The sequence below is a fragment of the Mus pahari genome, chromosome 1, assembly GCF_900095145.1.
Source record: "Mus pahari chromosome 1, PAHARI_EIJ_v1.1, whole genome shotgun sequence".
Taxonomy (NCBI): Eukaryota; Metazoa; Chordata; class Mammalia; order Rodentia; family Muridae; genus Mus; species Mus pahari.
Window position 1 is genome coordinate 100,883,751 of NC_034590.1, and position 21,545 is coordinate 100,905,295.

The 21,545-nt window shown below is 41.3% G+C and overlaps 1 protein-coding gene and 1 pseudogene across 1 annotated transcript in view; both read left to right on the forward strand.

Moving 5' to 3' along the window:
* Positions 1 to 4,911, forward strand: part of Acadsb (acyl-CoA dehydrogenase short/branched chain) — a 45,540-nt gene extending 40,629 nt beyond the window's left edge. Inside the window, exons 10-11 of the mRNA XM_021204978.2 lie at positions 801 to 900; positions 1,568 to 4,911. Of these exons, the coding sequence (XP_021060637.1) occupies positions 801 to 900; positions 1,568 to 1,638 (171 nt within the window). The 3' untranslated portion in view covers positions 1,639 to 4,911. The remainder of the gene's footprint in view (positions 1 to 800; positions 901 to 1,567) is intronic.
* Positions 4,912 to 11,040: 6,129 nt separating this feature from the next.
* LOC110326542 lies at positions 11,041 to 17,158 on the forward strand (annotated as a pseudogene).
* The last annotated feature ends 4,387 nt before the right edge of the window (positions 17,159 to 21,545 follow it).

The window sequence follows — 21,545 nt, forward strand, 5'->3', positions numbered from 1 at the left end:
CCCCCCCCCCCCCCCGTTTCCCACCACCAGCCCCTGTTGCTGTGGTCAGCTTGTCTTCAGTGACTAGCTGTTCAGCATCCTTCCTCCTTTACAAGCACTGTTGGGATTACGTGCTCCATCCCAATAACCCAGGATAATTTTCTTATCTCAAGTCCTGTCTCAGTCCCAGCTGCATAGCCCCTCTGTTGACAGGTTGGATGGCACATCCAGTTTCTGGGAATTGGGCTCTCTCTGGAGATCCTTGAGGAGCCATTACAATAGTCAAAATGTTTGCCCACTTCCCAGGTCCAGCCCGCCCTTCCAGTGTCTTCTTTCCTCTCATTCTGACCCCGGTCTCGCTGGTCCCTGAGGCCAGTGGGGCCCTGCTCTGTTTGGAGTCTTTATATATGTTGTGTTGTTCATTAGCTTATGCTGCCCCTAACTGCTGTCATATGTCTCAGCCAACCTGTTTCCACACAACAGTTTTCCTGACAGGCTCTTCTGCTCTCTGCAGCTTATAAAATCTGTGTCAGATGTTTTAATTTCTGTCTCTAAATGACCACAAGGACCAAAAGGGTAGTGTCTGTCTTCCCCCACCTTCAGTAACTATCTGCTAAGAAATGGTGCCTGTTGGCAAGCATATGCATATGAACAAGTCTGGTTTCTTTAAAAAAAAAAAATCTATGATTTAATGGGGAATTTTAGAGAAATAACTGCAGCCCTTCCACTTGTTAACAGTGAATGTGTGCTCCTAAAAAATGTCACTCCAAGGCTCACCTTGCACAAGTTCTGGTCTATAACCTGCTCCCTGCCTTTGGTAGGTCGCTGGGCTAACAACAAGCAAGTGCATCGAGTGGATGGGAGGGGTTGGCTACACCAAAGATTACCCTGTGGAGAAATTCTTCCGTGATGCTAAGATTGGTAAGCAGACTTTCCATGTTCTCCTGTTTTATTTGCCACTATGGGTATTTGGGCTATTGTGTTTGTCGATTTTATATTACTGGTACTTAGGTAAAAGCATTTTAATCTCTACAGAATGTTTATTGACTTTTCTTCGTGGCTGGATTTCTTCCTTCTTCCTATCAGAAAAATGAATTTATATTTCTAAAAACATCAAATTGACTCTTAAAATGCCTCCGTAGACCTTTTAAGAGAACTGCGACAAAATGCACTATCTTCATTTTCCTGTTACAGAAGTTGTTGGTATTTACCATTCCTGGAGTCTAATACTGCTCTTTGAAGTATGGTTCTAATTTCAGAAGGCAGCTGCCTCATCATGCCTGAGTGCTCCAGTGCTCCACCAGCAGCGAGGAGAGCAAATGGCAGGCAGCCCTGAAAGCTACCAGGGCCTTAGAAGCAGCTGGGCTTGCACACTGATGCTCTCAGAGCCAAGTCCTCAACGGTTCAAAGCTGGTGTTAGTGAGCTGCAGATCAAATGGGAAACTGTTACCTTGTCAGAATCACTTTAGAAACTGAATCCTGTTACTGAGAACAAATGCAGGGGTGATGTCGTCCATACTCATCTCTATGTGGTTCTCTTTAGCTGTGGGTACACTCCTAATTGTCCTGTTTCTCCCTTTTGTTTAAGGTACAATATATGAAGGAGCTTCCAACATCCAGCTGAACACCATTGCAAAGCACATAGATGCAGAGTACTGATGGCTGTGGGATGGGCCCCCTCTGGTGTCACTGACAAACCATTTCTAGCTGCTGTGCCTTATTAAGCAGTGTCTAGAGCAGTGCAGTGTTTCCTTTGAATCCCCTTGTCCTGGTCTCAGGCCTGGATTTTGTTCCTGTCTCTTTCCAATATAATCTAAAACTATTTCTAAGCTTCTGAACACATATTTCTCATCCTAATTTCAGAATATACAAAAGTTTCACTATACCAGCATTTGGAAAGAAGAAACCATTTGAGGTATTGGTATTGCTGACAGAAATAGTCACTTTATATTCCTACTAAATCTTTGTACTGTGGTATGAGCCATAGGAACGTTTGTTACACTTGGCAATTTTTATTCAATACTTTATAGATTCAGTGGTAAGTTGCTAAACAAGGTAGAAACTGATAAAATTTATTTGAAAAAAATCTAGAACTCTTAGTTCTAAATATCAAAGAAATCGTAGAAAATAAAAAATGTAGCTTATAGGCCATATAATTGACAATAACAAAAAGTCCCAAATATTATTTTAACCAACAAAAGCAGTATGTTTGGCTGCTATAATTGAACTATATGAAAGATGTATTATGTGGTGGCTTTTAGCAGCTCATTTAAAAAACATGTCCCTGTATTAGTTTTCAACTATAAAGTTTAAGTAATTTGGCCTAATCATCTGAAAATAATTTATTAGATCATGCACTGTTTTTCAGTAGTATGATTTATTTCTGTATTTTAATTGAGTATTTTCCCTCAAACTTGGTTATTGGACTTTATCCTAAATAGTAATTAATTGAGAAATTCAATTTTGGTTTTCAAAATTGATTCTTAAGAGAAATATACCCCCATAAGAAAATAATATCACAATCTCATAAGGATGTGGAATGGAGACTTGGTAGTCTGAAAAGGCACATTCAGTATAAATATATGTAGTCATTTATATAGTATATTAAATAATTTTATATTTGTGAAGACAAAGATCTATGTTTTACAATGTAAATGAAAAACAGGCAATGCCTAATCAGATATCCAGCTGGTGAAGCCATTGATCAGTGTTAGGGATTTACAGTCGAGAGAAGACCCTCTAGTTGCAGACCCTGAGTCCTCTGGAGAGAGAAGTAAACAGTAGATAAATGAGTTTCACATTTCCAGAGGAAACATCACAAGTTAGATGTGAAAAATGCACCAAGGCTCATGCAGTTACTGGAAACAATCATTACTTCTAGATAGAAAGTATTTTGGTGCTTTTGCAAAAGGATAATGTTTATTAAGAAAACTTGACATTTTCTAGGTAATTTTGCTTTGCACAGTTATGTTTATTGAGCTAAATTAATTTCCACAATGCAAATCATAGTTAAATATGCAAGGTTGTATAAATACAGTTGAGATAGGAATTACATTAAAACAGTAGGGAGAAATAAAATACATTTAGACCTTGAATCCAAAGAGATAAGGTCTACTTGACTTTCAAATGGGGGAAATGTGAAAGCCCCTCACCCCGTCTTTCAGAACAGATAGATGAGTGTGATAAGAAAGGAAGGGGTGGATGCAGTCCCCTGATGGGGCAGACATCTTCCACTCCTGTGATTATGTGAAAGAGGTGGGCTTACAGATGATGCAGTGGGAGTCAGTATGAGTAAATAGCCTGCCCTCCTTTCCTAGAGTTAGAAACCCAGGAAAGGATGATAATTGCCGTGGTCTAACTCAGCATCAGCACAGACTGTCCATTACCTACTTGGACTTTAAATGTGTCCACACTCTCTAACTCTCTGTGTGTATTTTGCACATATTCACAAAGGATAGTTAACAAGCCTTAGTTACTAGTGTAACTAACATATGAACTCGCCTTTTTCTGTCAGTAAGTCCATGTATTGTTTTACCAAAGAGGGGTCTACTCATTTTTCTTCTGATTCCCACGACTTTGTAATCTGTCATGAAACTATGTGATGATAAGGGGTGCAGGAGATAAAGAACTGACCTGGTGTATGCAGGTGAAATTGGTTGCCAAGTTTGTAATGTTAGAAAGACTAGACAACTGTAAAGGCAGTTCTGTCAATTTAAAACAAAAGACTCTTAGCCAAAGCTGCTTTCTCAAATCATCCCTCCAAGGACAAAGACAAGAATTTGGATGGACTGGCTCAAATTCAGTGTTCTTCCTATTATCAAACACAGTTGTTATTCAACCAATCTTGGATTCTGTCCTTGTTTTACTTTATTGTTGATTTATTTCAAGTTTAACTGATAAATAATGAACATCATAGTAATCTTGTAATTGATCAGTCACTTGCTAAATGCTCTTAGGTTATAGCCCAGATATCAGGTCTGAAAATGGCTCTGTGAGATCGTTTTGCATCACTGTCTCACTGTTTTTAAAGAAATACTTTACAGGATATTTATGCTGATCTGTCATAAAGTAAAAAGTTCCCTTTTAACGGTATGTATGAGATTTTGTTCATTGTTTCAAAATCAGTNTTCTATGGGAAAAGAAAAGATAAAGCACTAAATTAACTGGAGATTCTTGCTGCTAGAATAAAGCACGGTTGCCACACATAGAGGAAGAGCGAATGTAGCCTTCTTGAAAGGCGGGAAGGTGGACAACACCTTTGTGCACCTTGCCAATAGCTCTTTCCTCAGGTAAGCCAGGTTCGTTCATTTTCAGAGAATAGGCCTTGTAATAAAGTTTAAATTCATGATGCTAAAAATTCACCCTCCCCCACCCCCAGAGGACTCCATTTGTTCATGGCAGTGTTGGCAACTCTCAAATAGCAAGCCACTGCTTTTGAGCATGTCCTCCCAGCAGATGCTATCCCACAGATGTGTGTGCTTGTGTGTTAAAGAATTACTTTTTTGTAAATTTTTAATATCCCACTTCTTAATTCAGCAATACACCATGGTACAGAGCCATAGAAAATTCCAGCGTGTATATCTCCTATTCCTATATCAGTTTAAATATCTAGACATCGGTAAAAATGTTTTCACTCAAGTGTCTTTTTGGGATTGTTCCATCTGAGACATTGTGGTTTCTGAGCTACCAGTAGAAAAGGAAGTATCCTCCCTTATTTAGAGTATATCCCTTATTTAGGGTGTGTCCATCCTTATTTAGGGTGTATCTGCCCTTACTTAGGGTATGCCCATGTCAGTGTCCCATTCCTGTTTTCATTAGTACAGATTCACAAAAATGTTAAGCAGAAAAGTGCCAGTGTAAGTCCTGTACGGGAGGAGTGCTTTAGATCTATTAAAACTATAGCAAGCACTTAACACCTTTACTGCATCCCAACTGTCAGTCTCCAGGCTTCTTTTTTTTCCTTTTGAGACAAGGTCTCTCTATGTAGCCTTGCTGTTTCTGGAACTTAACTCTGTAGACCAAGCTGACTTCAAGAACATCCAGATTCTGCTTGCCTCTGCCTCCCACGTGCTGGAGCTAGAGGTGTTTGTCACCACAGCCAGCTCTGTTCTGTAGCCTCAACATCTGCTAACAACAATCTATGAGCTGGCTGCTCTTGTATCTTATTGTGCTGATAAGGAGATGGCAGCATGGAGAGTTTAAGTAGACTGTGCATTGATTGGTTCATGCATGGAATTTGTGGGGAACCTGGCTGCTAAAGGCTCTCCTACTTTCATTTCTTGGAGTCATTATGGCTGTTCAATCTTTGGAGGCTTCCCACTGAAATGCCACTCCTAACTGGTCCTTTCTTTTATTTTTTTTTTTTCTTTTTTGGTTTTTCGAGACAGGGTTTCTCTGTATAGCCCTGGCTGTCCTGGAACTCACTCTGTAGACCAGGCTGGCCTCGAACTCAGAAATCTGCCTGTCTCTGCCTCCCAAGTACTGGCATTAAAGGCGTGCGCCACCACACCCAGCCTAACTGGTTCTTTTTTACCTAACCAGTCTTCAGAGAATAGGTTCAACTCTTCAAGCTACAAACAAGGTAGGTAGATGAAATGATTGGGGGGCAATGATTGGAGGTGTGTGACTAATGCTTAACCTATAGAAGACATTGGGCTTGGTCTCCAATAAAGGAGCAGGTGAGCTGAGTGACAGGAAGACAGCACTTAGAAAAGCAAAGTTCTGAAAAGAACCTCATAGATTTGCACAAATAGACTGTGCCATATTTGACTCTTGAGCTGGAAGATCGTTTAAAGGAGGCAATCACCAAGAGCTATCGTAGACTGTGCACAGGCATAATAGAAATCTAAGTGCTCACAACAGGGTATTTGAGTTGTAGTTATCTATACAGACAGATCACCATAAAAATCCTAATATTACAACTTGGTGAAAAACAGAACCGTGTAGGACTAAGGATGTAGCTCAGTGGTAGAGCAGTTGGTGTATGCAAGGCTCTGGATTCAATCCCCAACACTGGGAAGGAGAGGAAGGAGAAAAAACACTGTGAGCAGGAAAATATAACAGGATGGGAATATAGCACACTGAGTACTATTTATAGATGGAAGTGGGTTAGACCTACTTATTAAAAGTTGTTCAGATAGCCTTGCATAGTGACACAGGCCTTTAATCCCAGCACTTGGGAGGCAGAGGCAGGCAGATCTCTATGAGTTCAAGGTCATCCTTGTCTACAGAGTAAGTCCAGGACAGCAGAGCTGCACAGTGAGACCCTTCCCTGCAGGGGTTTGGAGTGTGGCATTCAAATGAGAAGGCCAGAGAGATGGGTCATCAGTTAAAAACACTTGTTGCTCTTGCGAAGGACCCAAATTTGGTTTTCAACTCATGCCCATAAAAATAAATAATCCCTTTAGTGCTATTCCAATGAGGTAAAAGGAAAGTTTAAATCCTAACTACATGAAGTTGAAAATATCTAAAACAAGAAAGTTGGAGTATATAGAAAAAGACTGCAAATGCTATAAAAACAAAAGTAGGAATAACTGAATATTTAACAAAACTGAAATAAAGACAAAACTAATTTTAAAGACTATCTCATAAAAAGGGAGAATGCTCCAAGATGATCCAACAGCCATGAACTTTATTACCCCTAAAAACATAACTGGGAACTACTTAGAGCAAAACAAATAGAAATAAATGAGAATAATTGACAAAGCTGTCATCGTGGGCATGACTTCAAAATCAGCAAGTCAGCGATGGGAGCTGGGATGCAGACATGTAATCTCAGCACTGGAGGCCTGAAAGCAGGATTGCCTTGAGTCTGCGGCCAGCCCAGGTTACACATGAAGCAGGAGGATTGCCATGAGTCTGCGGCCAGCCCAGGTTACACATGAAGCAGGAAGATTGCCATGAGTCTGTGGCCAGCCCAGGTTACACATGATAGAGAAGAGGGGCAGGGCAGAAGAAAAGAAACTTCCCCAAAGTCTCTAGGCCAAGAACTAGGTACCTGCCTTAAATTGAGTGAGTGAGCCATGACTTGGGCCAAATCCAGTGTACCTTCTATTGACACTGCCTATTTTTGTCACAGCCTATAGCAGATTTCTGTGCTGTAAATGGATAGTAAAATGCATGACATAGCCTCAAATAAGAACGGGTTTCTATGTTTAAGCAGTATGTAAATAACACAATGTCTTTAATGTTGACTTTTGCTACAAAGCCTAAAATGTTTACCTTTTGGCCCTTTAAGGAAAAGTTGTCCATTCAGTGACTACCTCTATGTCAGATTTCTCTTAAGGGGTTAATCTGTCAAACCACCAGGGTAGCATATCAAAATACAAATTGACAATGAGCTATACTCACCCTTCATTTTATTTGTAATTCTAGTAGCTCCCTCCCTCCCTCTACGAACACATTCTTATCCTCATCCTTAAAAGCTGAATTTCCTGTTAGGTGGTGGTGGCTTCCACCTTTAATCCCAATACTTGGGAGACAGAGGAAGACAGATCTCTGTGAGTTCAAGGCCAACCTGGTCTACAGAATGAGTTCCTTGACAGGCAAGGCTACTCAAAGAAATCTATTGTCTCAAGAAATAAGAAAACAAACAAAAAAACCCCTGAAATTCCCCAGCTTGGTGTGGTGGCACAGGGTCGTAATCCTAGCAGTCAGGAGACTAAGACAGGACTATCATAAATTCAAATCCAACTGACCTCAACCACATTTCACAAAACTTTCTAAATTGCTGCGAGCCACTGCTCTGCAGGTCTGGAAGTGGACCTGCCTTATCTCCAGTAGCTTCTCATCCTTATAACCTCTTTCTCAACCACTGTTCGTCTGTTTTCACTTTTATAGGTGAGTTTAAACTCCTAAATCCTTCTTTTTACCCTAAATTGGTACTCTGCCCTATCTATCCCAACTGTGATTTCAGATGGCCTTCCTGGAAGCCTTGCTCTGCCGGAGACCTCTTCTCCTTGACTGGCTTCTTCTCCCTTCAGTGACCACTTCCATCCTGATGCTGTCCATGTATCCCACTTTTTTTTTTTTTTTTACAAGAGGCTGCACTATCCTCTAGAGTAGCGAGGAGTGTCTTAGAAGTGCAGGCTGAGGAATGGTAATCCTCCCTCCCCTGGGGTGTTGTTTTTTTCTTTCTTTCTTTTTTTTTTTTTTTAAATTAGATATTTTCTTTTTTTATTAGATGTTTTCTTTATTTACATTTCAAATGTTATCCCCTTTCTTAGTTTCCCCTCTAAAATCCTCCTATCTCTTCTCCCCCTCCCTGCTCACCAACACACCCACTCCTGCTTCCTGGCCCTGGAGGTCCTCTATACTGGGGCCTAGAACCTTCACAGGACCAAGGGCCTCTCCTCCTATTAATGACCAATTAGGCCATCCTCTGCTACATATGCAGCTAGAGCCATGAGACCCACCATGTTTTTTCTTTGGTTGGTGGTTTAGTCCCAGGGAGCTCTGGGGGGTACTGGTTAGTTCATGTTGTTCTTCCTTCTATGGGGCTGCAAACCCCTTCAGCTCATTGGATACTTTATCTAGCTCCTTCATTGGTGTCCCTGTGCTCCGTCCAATGGATGGCTGTGAGCATTCACTTCTGTATTTGTCAGGCACTAACAGAGTCCCTCAGGAGACAGCTATATCAGGCTCCTATCAGCAAGCACTTGTTGGCATCCACAATAATGTCTGGTTCTGGTGGTTGTTTATGGGATGGATCCCCAGGTGGGGCGGTCTCTGGATGGTCATCCCTTCAGTCTCTGATCCACACTTTGTAGCTCCTGCCCTGGGTATTTGGTTCCCCCTTCTAAGAAGGACTGGAAGTATCCACACTGGTCTTACCTCTTCTTGAGTTTCATGTGTTTTGCAAATTGTATCTTGGGTATTCAGAGTTTCTTGGCTAATATCCACTTATCAGTGAGTGCATATCATATGTGTTCTTTTGTGATTGGGTTACCTTACTCAGGATAATATCCTTCAGATCCATCAATTTGTCTAAGAATTTCATAAATTCATTGTTTTTAATAGCTGAGTAGTACTCCATTGTGTAAATGTACCACATTTTCTGTATCCATTCCTCTGTTGAGGGACATCTGGGTTCTTCCCACCTTCTGGCTATTATAAATAAGGCTGGTATAAACATAGTGGAGCATGTGTCCTTATTACATGTTGGAGCATCTTCTGGATGCCCAGGAGTGGTATGGCTGGATCCTCTGGTAGTACTATGTTCAGTTTTCTGAGGAACCACCAAACTGATTTCCAGACTGGTTGTACCAGCTTGCAATCTCACCAGCAGTGGAGGAGTGTTCCTCTTTCTCCACATCCTCGCCAGCATCTGCTGTCACGTGAGTTTTTGATCTTAGCCATTCTGACTGGTTTGAGGTGTAATCTCAGGGTTGTTTTGATTTGCATTTCCCTGATGACTAAGGATGTTGAACATTTCTTTAGGTGCTTCTCTGCCATTCGATATTCTCCAGTTGAAAATTCTTTGTTTAGCTCTGTACCCCATTTTTAATAGGGTTATTTGGTTCTCTGGAGTCCAACTTCTTGAGTTCTTTGTATATATTGGATATTTTCCCTCCATCAGATTTAGGATTGGTAAAGATCTTTCCCCAATATGTTGGTTGCCGTTTTGTCTAATTGACAATACCCTTTGCCTTACAGAAGCTTAGTCATCCTGCAGAGAGCCCAGCAGGCTTTGGAAATTTGAGTTGAAGTACCAGAGAATTGAGGCAGAAAACTTCACATGAAGCCTTTAGTAAGGGTGGAATGATCTAGAATGCTTCTTTTCAAAAGGCTCATTTCTAGAACCATGGACCTCTGGTTGGACCTCAGGCCTGGAAATCTGTCTTTTTAGAAGCCTCCCTAGGAACTTCATCAAACTAAGGCTCGAAAAGGGTTCTCAAAACAACTCTTATTCCAAAGACCCCTTTTTCTATTTCTACCCCAGTGTCACCCAGCAAAACTTGCTCAGTAAAGCCCAGGGCTCCCTGCAATCCTGCCTGCCTGAGGAAGAGAAAGGGAACCTTCTCTACATGTTCTCAAAGTTCATCACAGATGCCCATTTCCATCCCAGAGACCTTCCGGGAAGGAATATACCTACTGCTTTCCTAGGTCTGTGCAACCAAAGCTGTCAGGGGCCATCTACTCACCTTACTTCCACCCCTATATGGGAGGCTCCATGGCACTTCCTTTGCCTTCTTACCAAGAGAGCGAGCCTGTGGGGAGGAAGATGCTAGGATGGGTCACCAAAGCTTCGTGTTTTAAAATCCAGCTGTTTCTCTTAGAGACTTTTTGCCATTTGGAGATGTAAACTAACAATAAAGTGACATCAGGCAGTATGGTGTTGTACCCGTGGAGGGCTAGGAGTCAGAGGGCTCATCCAGCTTAGTGGTCAGCCCCAGTACAATAGATATACAGTTCCTTTAATATGTCATCTTTCCCAGGCACAGGCTTAAATATGCTTATTGATGAGTGCTATGCTCATTTTGAAATGTGTTTAATAATGCCCTCACTTGCCTAGTGGGCATGAAGTCCTGGGAATTATTCAGGTTGAAATGTAGTAATATGAAAGGCTGCCAGATATAGCAAAGTGTATGCTTGAAGTCCTACTGGAAAAGCAGAGGTGGGAAGATTATAGGTTTTGAGCCATCCTGGACTAAAAGCAATTTCCAAGGCAGTCTGAGTTCATAAACCCTGCAGAAAAAGAAGAAAGGAAGGATGGTGGGAATTAAAAATAAAGAAAGACATGGACGCTATGTCTTGTTTTGAATGCTGTGTTAGAAGGACTGAGCTTGTCAGTGTCTGTGTTCTCACAAGTCACCTTGGTGTGGGCAGGGTGTTGTCTGAGCTAGCTCTCTTTTTAACTCAGTTGACCCTGAGTTGACACATCTTTACCTTGTTCCCACTGGTTTTTTTTCCTTTTTAATCTGTAATTTCTACTGGACCTCAGCAACCAGGACGATCTCTGGAAGAACAAACATTTCAGAACAAGCTGGCCCCAGCATCTCTGGCTACTAGTATAGAGGATGTGGGAGCTCAGTCTGAATGAAACTGAATGCAGAAGTCTGAATGCCGGGGCAGCAGCCTGCGCTCCATTCCAGGAAAGCGTTGCACATTCTAGGCAAAGGGCAGAACATCCCGCTGGCATTCCAAATAGCTCTTGAAAGGCAGCCCTCATCCATCCTTGTTCGTGTCCAGCAGGGTTCAGCAGGAGCAGGCAGTGCCCTTGTGTTCGGGGTTAATTGGTTCTTTGGTTTGAGGCTTTTATGTCATTTCTCTCAAGATCCACCTCTTACTCTTCAGCTGTTGTCCTATTCGCTTGACTTCTAAAAAACTTTGGTCTCCAATTCCTGTACCATCTTAGGACTTCAGCTTGTGGATTCCCCTCCAGGGCCACCTGGTCACTTCAGCAGAGGACACCTGAGGTCTCCATTCTCTCTGAGGTCTTGCATTCCTGGCCTAGAGCTAGCAGGTGACTATTAGTCCCATGAATGGGCTTATTCTTTCTAGCTTTTATATTCAGAGTTCTACTGCCACATTTCTTATATCTAATATAATCTTGGTCCAGGGTATATAAAAAGGTACCATGGTCCAGGGTACCTTTTTTTCAATATAATTTAAGGTGTAATTGGGGGCTGGAGCTGAAGGCTGAGCAGTTAAGAACGTCTGCTACCCTTGCAGAGGACAAGGGTCTGGTTTCTAATACCTCAGGGCAGCTCACAACCTCCTCTAACTCCAGCTGCAGGAAACCTGATGCCCAATTCCAGCCTCTGCAAGTACTTGCATACATACAGTGCACTGTACATACACTCAAGGACACAAATACACATAAAATGTAAACGATACATGTTTTCTTCTAAAGCATTTAAAGTTATAAATTATTTACACAAAACTGTTCGTTAAAATGTCACTTTGGAAAATTTAACTAAATGTTATGACTTTTTATTAAAAATAAGAAAAAGATGACCCTTTCACAGACTTGGGATTCAATGTCTGTAAGTGAATGTAGAGAATTCATGTGATATTCTGTGTGTGTTACCATGAGGCCTCGATTTCTTTTCACATTTAAGAGAGAGTGGTACAAATTAGTAATACTTCAAGCTATTGCTCAGCCGCTGTATGAAACTGCTCCAGAGTCATGCCTGTTCCAGGAAGCCTCAGGAGCTGCCCATCAGCACACAGAAGAGAAGTCTGAAAAGATGAGCTCAGTGCCCCAGCGGTAATGACTGCTTACACACGAATCTGTTCCTCTCGAGTCATCTGAGAGGAAGGGCTTGACAGGTTTGTAATCTGTCTTCTAGCTAAGATAATCCTCCTCACTGATGGAGTAGCCTCCTCTTCCAAAGGTGACCCCCCTGATGTTTGGATGTTTGGATGTAGCCTCCTTTCGTGTTACTCTCTGGGGACAAGGCAGATGGGGGAACTACAGTGATTTGAAAGGTGTTAGGCGTCAGAATGATATTTAGGTTGCAGGCCATGCTGTGCTGGCATGAAGTATGGAGCCCCAGTGAATACATTTACTATGTGTTTGTTTATGGAATGCAGGCCAGAGGCAGCCTAAGATCTGAACTCTCTTCCACAAGTCTAAGAGCCGTTATCACACTGAGAATTTTTTAGTTACACTTGGAAAAAATGTGTAGGATTCGTTCTGAAAAGATCTGACTGATGGCTGGATTCTCGGGACTAATGAGTTAAAATTTTATCTTTTCATTGTTTTTTTTTCTTTTTCTCTTTAAGTTAGGCTGGAGAGGTAACCCAGAAAGACAAATGTCACTTCTCTCTTTTTGGAGGCCCCTAGCTCCAAATCTTCAGGTGTGAATGCATAGCTTGTAGTAACTCCAGAAATCAGGATACGGGGCTTGGGGAGCAATAGAGAGTAGTATAGCAGGGAACAACAAATCTAATCAAGGAAATGGAAAAAGGGGGGACTTCTTAGAGAGGGGGGGTAGGGAGGTGAATGCAGAAGAAGGGGGGAGAATAGAAGGGAATGGCAAGATACAAGCGATCTGATGGGGCAGTGGGAAAAGAGGGGTTCCTTAGGGAAGGGTGAGAGATGTAAGTAAAGGAGAGTTGGGAGTAAAGTAGCAATAAGAATATTTGAAAAGTCACAAGGAATTATACTGGGGACAGCCTCAACCCTTCACAAAACTACAGGCAACTAAGGAAAGCAAGGAATGGGAGAGATGGCCTTCCCTAGGGAAAAGCACACCAACTAGTTGTCCAGTACCAAACAGTCCTGAAAATGTGTAGCATTATATATATGGCCCATGAACAGGTTATAGTTAGGTACACACACACACTTGTACACATGCGCGTGCACACGCACATATGCATGCAGTAACATTTTAAAAGTAGCCATGAGTTGGAAGGAGAGTGGGTAAGGATACCTGGGAGAGTTTGGAGAAAGGAAAGGGAAAGGAGAAATGTAATTAAATTATAATCTCAAAAAGAAAAGAAAAAGGAGCTAGAGAGATATCTTGGTGGCTAAAAGCACTCACTAGCTGTTCATCCAGGGAGGCTAAGTTCTCAGCAACCCCATGGGACTCAAAACCATGTCACAACTCCAGTTCTAGAGGAGTAGACACCCTTTTCCCTCCTTGGCTTACACCAAGCATGTATATGATACACAAACATACATGCAGGCAAAACATCTATACACATAAAAAAATTTTTTTAAAAAAAATGTGTCTGTTATACCTTGTTCTGGAAATCCTAGCTAATGCAGTAAGATAAGAAAGGGGAAAGGTCTACTTACTAGGAAGGAAGAAACAACAAATCTTTTTGTTCACAGGTTATATAATTGTGTAGTTATTTCTTCATAACAGAAACATTTGCTCCTTGGGAGGAAGGAGGCTAAGACTCACAAGGACCAGAAAGCCTTGAGTCTTAAGATCCACAAGGACCCTCTCCAAAGGCTATATAATCAGAAAACAGTTAGGGAGAGATAAGAATCTTTGTTGGAGCTGTTGTCCAGGGAACTCTAGAGATGCAGCTTTGTCACCTGTGCTGGTGATGAAGTTTGTGGATAATACAGCTACCCAAAAGTCACCCATGTACCTTTAAGTGGCCCTAATAAACTCACTGATTCATCAAGCTAGACTTGTAGTAGATTTATTTCCTTTGTCTGATGCTAGTGTTCTTCTGGGACAAACAGACATCTGTTCATGTCTCCCCAGAAAAATCACACAGTACAATCTGTAGATTAAAGGAATCAACAACACAAACTCTTGGGAAGATGTGTGATGCTAGTGAGGTTGCAGGACAGCAGTTACCATCTGAACGTCAGTCTCTTATACACCACCAAGGAACAAGTGGGATCTGAAGTTTAAAAAAATAGTGCTATTTATACTAATACTCCTTAAAATGATATAGATATAAATCTAACAAAATATATACTGGATCCATATGAGAAAAACCACAAAACATTAATGAATAAAAGAAGGAAATTAAATGGAGATATATTGTATGCTCATGGGTGAAATGAATCAGCATTATCAAGATATTAGTTCTTCCAAAATTACTGTAACTATAGACTCAATACAAGCCATATCTGATTCCCCAGAAAGCTGTTTTGTAGCTGTTAGCATCCTACAGTTTATGTGAGAGAGGCAAAGTAGCTAGAGCAAGCAAAACGGTCTGAAAGGCACAGAGCAACTGAGGAGTTGCCCAGCCTCGACTCACCCGTAAAGCTACAGTTAAAATACTAGTCAAAGAACAGGCAAAGAGAACAAAATTCAGAGCCCCAAGATAGACCCAGGTAAGTATTGCAAACTGGCCAGTACCAAAGGAACAAAGTCAATAAAAATGAATCAACGGTAGCCTTTCTAACAACAACTGAACTAAAATAACCAAACATTCACATGCAAAAAAAAAAAAAAAAAAAAAAAAACAGACTATATCTGTCACAAAATTTAAATCATACAACTAAGTCTAAAATACAAATGTGAAACACCCAGAAGAAAACCTAGGTGACCTTGGATTTGTTAGTGACTTTTTTCATTTATTTATTTATTTCAGTATGTGCTATGTACACACACACACACACACACACACACACATGAATGCACGCATGCACACACGCACGCACACCATGGCCAGCCATGTGGATCCCTGAGTGTGAATACAGGCTGTCAAGCTAGAAACCAAGCACATTTATCCAATAAGCCATCTCACCGGCCTTTTGAAACGTGACACATGTCAGACATGACCTGTTGTGCTTTAGGTCTTAAATGTCACCTAAAGTCCAAGTGTTATATTCTTGTTCCTACAAAGTGCTCTTGGGAGTTTGTGGAACTATGAATATGGGTGTGGGTCCTAATAAAGGATCTTCAGGTCATTAGGGGTATCCCCTTGAAAGAGAACTCTAGTTCCTTTCTCTTCCATGACCCCGGCTCACCACAGGAATAGCTTTACTGGGCTATCTACCCCCATTATAAAGTACTGCCTCTCCCCAATCCCAAAAGTATCAGGGTAAAAAAAAAATGGGCTGAAACCTCTGAAATGGGCAGCAAAAATGAACTGTCTCTAAAAGTTGACCATCTCAAGTGTTGTCATAATGATAGGAAGCTGAGTAGCACGTGGGTCATGAAAGACTCAAGAGACTGAAGTTAAGGCTCTGCTCTGCCGACAACATGGTTGAGAGAATAAACAGGCAAACCATAAACTAAGAAGATGCTTTCCAAGAATCTTTATCCATACTAGACAAGGTAATACTCAGCGATAGGAAAAGAGCCAAATTAAAAAGTGGACTTGGGGTCTGCATAGTTCAAATGGTTAAGAATGATCATTGTTCTGATGGAGGACCTGAGTTGCTCTCCCAGCACCCACCATTGAGAACTCACAACCCCCAAGTCTAGAGATCCTAACACTCTCTCTGGCCTCTGAATACCTACATACACAGCACACACACACACACAAATAAAAGGTGGACCTCAAACATTAAGAGGATCCCCAGCAAAGGAGAATTACAGATGGCAAACGAACATGTGAAAGTGTGCTCTGCATTAGATGCTGTCTGGAAAATGCAAATCCCTACTTGCCACAGAAGACTACACGTGCCTGGAACTGCCATGAGTTGGAAGCAACCAAGGCTTTTGTTCTTTGCTGGTGGGACTGTAAGGCAACTCAGCCACACTGGAAGACACATTGGCTACTTCTTAGAAAATAAAGTGTGCCATTACTAAGCAATCCAGCAATCACACTTCCTAGTACTTATCCAATGGAACTGGAAAAAAAAAAGTGAGTTTGGCCACACAAACACCTGCATGTCAGTGTTTACAGTGGCTTTATTCATATTTGCCAGAATTTGAAGCATTCAAGGTAGCCATGAACAGGTCAATTGGTAAATAAATAATAACCTAGCCAGAGTGAAGAATCATTTCACACTGAGTTGAAATGAATTGTCTCAGGAGGATGGGGCTCTTGGCCTGGTCACAAGTTGACGGAAGGAAACTGACCACACACTCTAGACTCAAAGGCTCTCTTTTCCTCTGGAGCTCAACCTTCTAAAGTTCAATCGCCCAGAGCCCGCATGAGTCATGGGGCCCCCTCCTTGCTCAGAACTCCATTATCAAGGTGCTGAACTTTCCCTAGATCTAGTACTCAGGATTTACCAAAGGAGTGGTTTCTGGAGCTGCTAGCCCTCTAAGCCACTGTGTACAGTGCCTGCCAAACATATGGTATTTGATGTAGAAGTCTACTAGAAACCTCGCTCTTGCATTGACAATGAGATTTGACACTTGTCCCCCATCCCCAACCATGGTGATGTCCAGGTCTGACTGCATTGAGCTGTTTGAGGAGGCAGGGTGAGGGAGGAGTGTTGGATAAAAAGACATCATGTCTGCTTTGTGGGCACCAGAGTACCCACTTTGAGCTTCAGGGACATTCTGAGGTCAACCCAGGGCCTCCAGTGAGGACAGGTTCAACCCCAGCTAGACACCTACAGGAATTCTCACACACACACACACACACACACACACACACACACACACACACACACACACACACCACCCAGGACAGCAAGCATCAGCTCCTACCTGCTCTTCTTGCTAACCAGCATGAACCCTGAGGCCTTCCTCCTACTGCCATTACAGGACGAACTCAGTAGCCAGTTACCTCAAGTTTTGCACTGGGACAGAAGCTGGTGGCAGCTTAAATCATAAGCCTCCTCACCATGGCGTTCCTCTAGATATGAGCTCTGTGCCGAACTCACCCTCCCCTCCCCTTCCATGTAGAGATGTGATCACTCTGGAGCTTATCCTTGCCCCATCTCCCATCTCCTTCATGCCCACCCTTCAGTTGTCATCCCCTATCCCAAATGTCCAGGGATTTGTACTCATTTCCAAGTTGAATAAAATAAATTGTTAATTTTTTTTTAAAGAAATGAACTATCAAGCCATGAAAAGATATAATAAATCAAAATAAGCACAGAGTACCCACTGGCTGGAACAACACGGGATCGGGATCTGGAAGATGATATTGGGGGGCAGGGGGAGCAGAATTATGGTGGTAAGGAAGAGACTAGTGGGTTCTGGGAGTCAAGGGAGAGAAAGGTGAGCTGGTGGGTTGGAGAAGATGCTGTTTGTGAGATGCTGTAATGATGAATCATCCACTTGTCCAAGCCCACAGGATACTGGCCACCAAGTGCTGACACTAATGTGACCTATGGACTTCATAAGCCTGATGGGTGGTGGTGGTGGATGTGATCTCTATACCGACCTCTAAAGTTTGCTGTGAACCTAAGACTTCTCTCTCTCTCCCTCTCTCTCTCTTCCCCCCCCTCTCTCTCTTTGGTTTTACAAGACAAGGTCTCACTGTATATCCCTGACTATCCTAGAACTCATTTTGTAGACCAGGCTGGCCTTGAACTTAAAACTCTGCCTGCGTCTGCCCCCCCTCCCCTTTTCAGGTTATGACTGGTGGTTCTTTCATTACCAATGCTGTTTTGGGGATAAATAGACTTCCTTTTTTTCTAAACAGTCAATGTATTTGTCTGTTTGGGGCTGGAGAGATGTCTCAGTGGATAAAAGCACTTCTTGCCTACACAGTGGCTTACGACTGTCCGTAACTCCAGTTCCAGTGGATCCGATGTCCTCTTCTGAACTCCTAGGCACTAGGCACACACATGGTGTATAGACATATATACAAACAAAATACTCATAAAATAAATTAAATAAGTCTATTTTAAAATTAAGTAGTTAATTTAAAAGCTATATTTCTTAAATCCCTTTGTTGCTGAATCTCAAAAGCTTGGGTTCTTTATGTTTAGCCACAGCTAAGACTCTGGAGTGGTCATGTGCTATTTCTCCTGGCTAATACATAGTACTGGAATAATTAGGTCATAGTATGAGATTTTATGTATTTTTTTATTTTATATGTATGAGTGTTTGCCTGAATGTTTGTCTGTGCAATATGTGCATGCAATTCTCATAGAGGCCAAAAGAGGATATAAGATTTCCCTGGGACTGGAGTTATGGAAGGTTGTGGGTGCTAGGAATTGAACCTGGGTCCTCTGGAAGAGTAGCAAGTGTTCTTAACCATTGAGCCATCTTTCTAGCTTCTAAAAAGATTTTTTTCATACAATGCATTTTTATCATATTCTTTCCCCTCACTGAACTCCTCTCAAATCTTCCCCACCTCCCGATCCACCCAACGTCATGTTCTGTCTCTATCCAAAAAGAGAAGAGAAAAGAGAACAAAAATCAACAAACAAACCAAAAAGGAAAGAAAATGAATAAAACAAAAAATATAAAAACAAAATGAAAAGTTCACACACACACACACACACACACACACACACACACACACATTATGGTCCAGAAATTGCCTCACAAACCACTCAAACACTGATCTTAGTCAGACAGGGTTAGCTTATTGAGCATACACCCCAGGACTGATCGACCAGGGCCATGGTCCAGATTTGGGAACTGAACCATGACCCTGAGTTAAGATCCTACAGAGTTTTTAAGCCCAAAATTCACAAACACCTGTGCCAAGTTACTTCACCGATCAGGATTTAGGGATAGGGAATTTCCTTAGGAACATGCCTTTGTTGTACATTTATCCTCTTCCCATTGGTTGGGGTATTCAACTGTGGTAGGGGACTTGCTTTGTCTAATATTCATGTTCTAACTTGTCTACCAGGATGGGGCTTGTCTAACATTTATGTCTAACTCACCAACCAGGATGTCAGTTACCCACATACATGTCTCTCTCTGCCAAGTAGGATTGAGGTTCCCAGGGAACTACTACTCAAAATGGAAGTCTTATTCCAAATAGTTTCTTATATCTCTTATGTTGGGATCCGTCCCAGGGGCAGCTTATACCATAAAAGCTTATACGCAGATGCAGGAAGTGCTATTTGGTGGGTGTTTCATGTCCAAGCTTATTGTGGGTAACTATACAAAACAGTTCTACTGACTTAAGTCATGATTGGTTTCCAAGCACAGAATATAACAGAATATGTAATCAATCTTGGTATTAGAAACTTTCCTAGTGTTCCTCTTTCTCCACATCTTAGCCAGCATCTGCTGTCACCTGAGTTTTTGATCTTAGCCATTCTGATTGGTGTGAGGTGGAATCTCTGTTTTGATATGCATTTCCCTGTTGACTAAGGATGTTGAACATTTCTTTAGGTGCTTCTTGGCCATTTGATATTCTTCAGTTGAAAATTTTTTGTTTAGCTCTGTAACCCATTTTTAATAGGGTTATTTGGTTCTCTGGAGTCCAACTTCTTGAGTTCTTTGTATATATTGGATATTAGCCCTCTATCAGATGTAAGATTGGTAAAGATCTTTTCCCAATCTGTTGGTTGCCATTTTGTCTTATTGACAATGTCCTTTGCCTTACATAAGCTTTGCAATTTTATGAGGTCCCANTTGTCAGTTCTTGATCTTAGAGCATAAGCTCTTGGTGTTCTGTTCAGGAAATTTCCTCTGTGCCCATGTGCTCCAGGCTCTTCACTTTCTTTTCTATTAGTTCCAGTGTCTCTGGTTTTATGTGAAGTTCCATGATCCACTTGGACTTGAGTTTTGTACAAGGAGATAAGAATGGATCCATTCACATTCTTCTACAGGCTAACCAACAGTTGAACCAGAACCGTTTGTTGAAAATGCTGGGGTTTTTTTGTTTGTCTGTTTGTTTTTGTTTGTTTGTTTGTTTGTTTGTTTGACTGGATTGTTTTAGCTTCTTTGTCAAAGATCAAGTGACCATAGGTGTGTGGGTTCATTTCTGGGTCTTCAATTCTATTCCATTGATCTACCTGCCTGTCACTATACCAATACCATGCAGTTTTTAATCACAATCACTTGAAGTCAGGGATGGTGATTCCACCAAAGGTTCTTTTATTGTTGAGAATAGTTTTTGATATCCTGGTGTTTTTATTATTCCAGATGCATTTGCAAATTGCTCTAACTCTATGAAGGATTGAGATGGAATTTTGATGGGGATTGCATTGAATCTGTAGATTGCTTTTTGCAAGATGGCGATTTTTACTATATTAATCCTGCCAATCCATGAGCATGGGAGATCTTTCCATCTTCTGAGATCTTTGATTTCTTTCTTCAGAGACTGGAAGTTCTTGTCATACAGATCTTTCACCTGCTGAGTTAGAGTCACACCAAGGTATTTTATATTATTTGTGACTATTGTAAAGGGTGTTATTTCCCTAATTTCTTTCTCAGCCTGTTTATCCTTTGTGTAGAGAAAGGCCACTGATTTTTTTGAGTTAATTTTATATCCAGCCACTTTGCTGAAGTAGTTTGTCAGTTTTAGGAGTTCTCTGGTGGAATTTTTGGGTCACTTAAGTATAATATCATATCATCTGAAAATAGTGATATTTTGATTTCTTCCTTTATAATTTGTATCTCTTTGACCTCCTTTTGTTGTCTGATTGCTCTGACTAGAACTTTGAGTACTATATTGAATAGGTAGGAAGAGAGTGGGCAGCCTTGTCTAGTCCCTGATTTTAGTGGGATTGCTTCATNTTTCTCTCCATTTAATTTGATGTTGGCTACTGGTTTGTTGTATATTGCTTTTTCTATGTTTAGGTATGGGCCTTGAATTCCTGATCTTNCCAAGACTTTTATCATGAAGGGTATTGGATTTTGTCAAATACTTTCTCAGCATCTAATGAAATGATCATATGGTTTTTATCTTTGAGTTTCTTTATATAGTGGATTATGTATATTTCTGTATATTGAACCATCCCTGCATCCCTGGGATGAAGCCTACTTGATCATGATGGATGATCATTTTGATGTGTTCTTGATTTGGTTTGCAAGAATTTTATTGAGTACTTTTGCATCAATATTCATAAGGGAAATTGGTCTGAAGTTCTCTTTCTTTGTTAGGTCTTTGAGTGGTTTACATATCAGAGTAGTTGTGGTTTCATAGAACAAATTGGATAGTGTTGCTTCTGTATCTATTTTGTGGAATAGTTTGAAGAGTATTGGTATTAGGTCTTCTTTGAAGATCTGATAGAACTCTGCACTAAACTCATCTGGTTCTGGGCTAGAACACTCATCCATTGTTGGTGGGATTGCAAGCTGGTACAACCACTCTGGAAATCAGTTTGG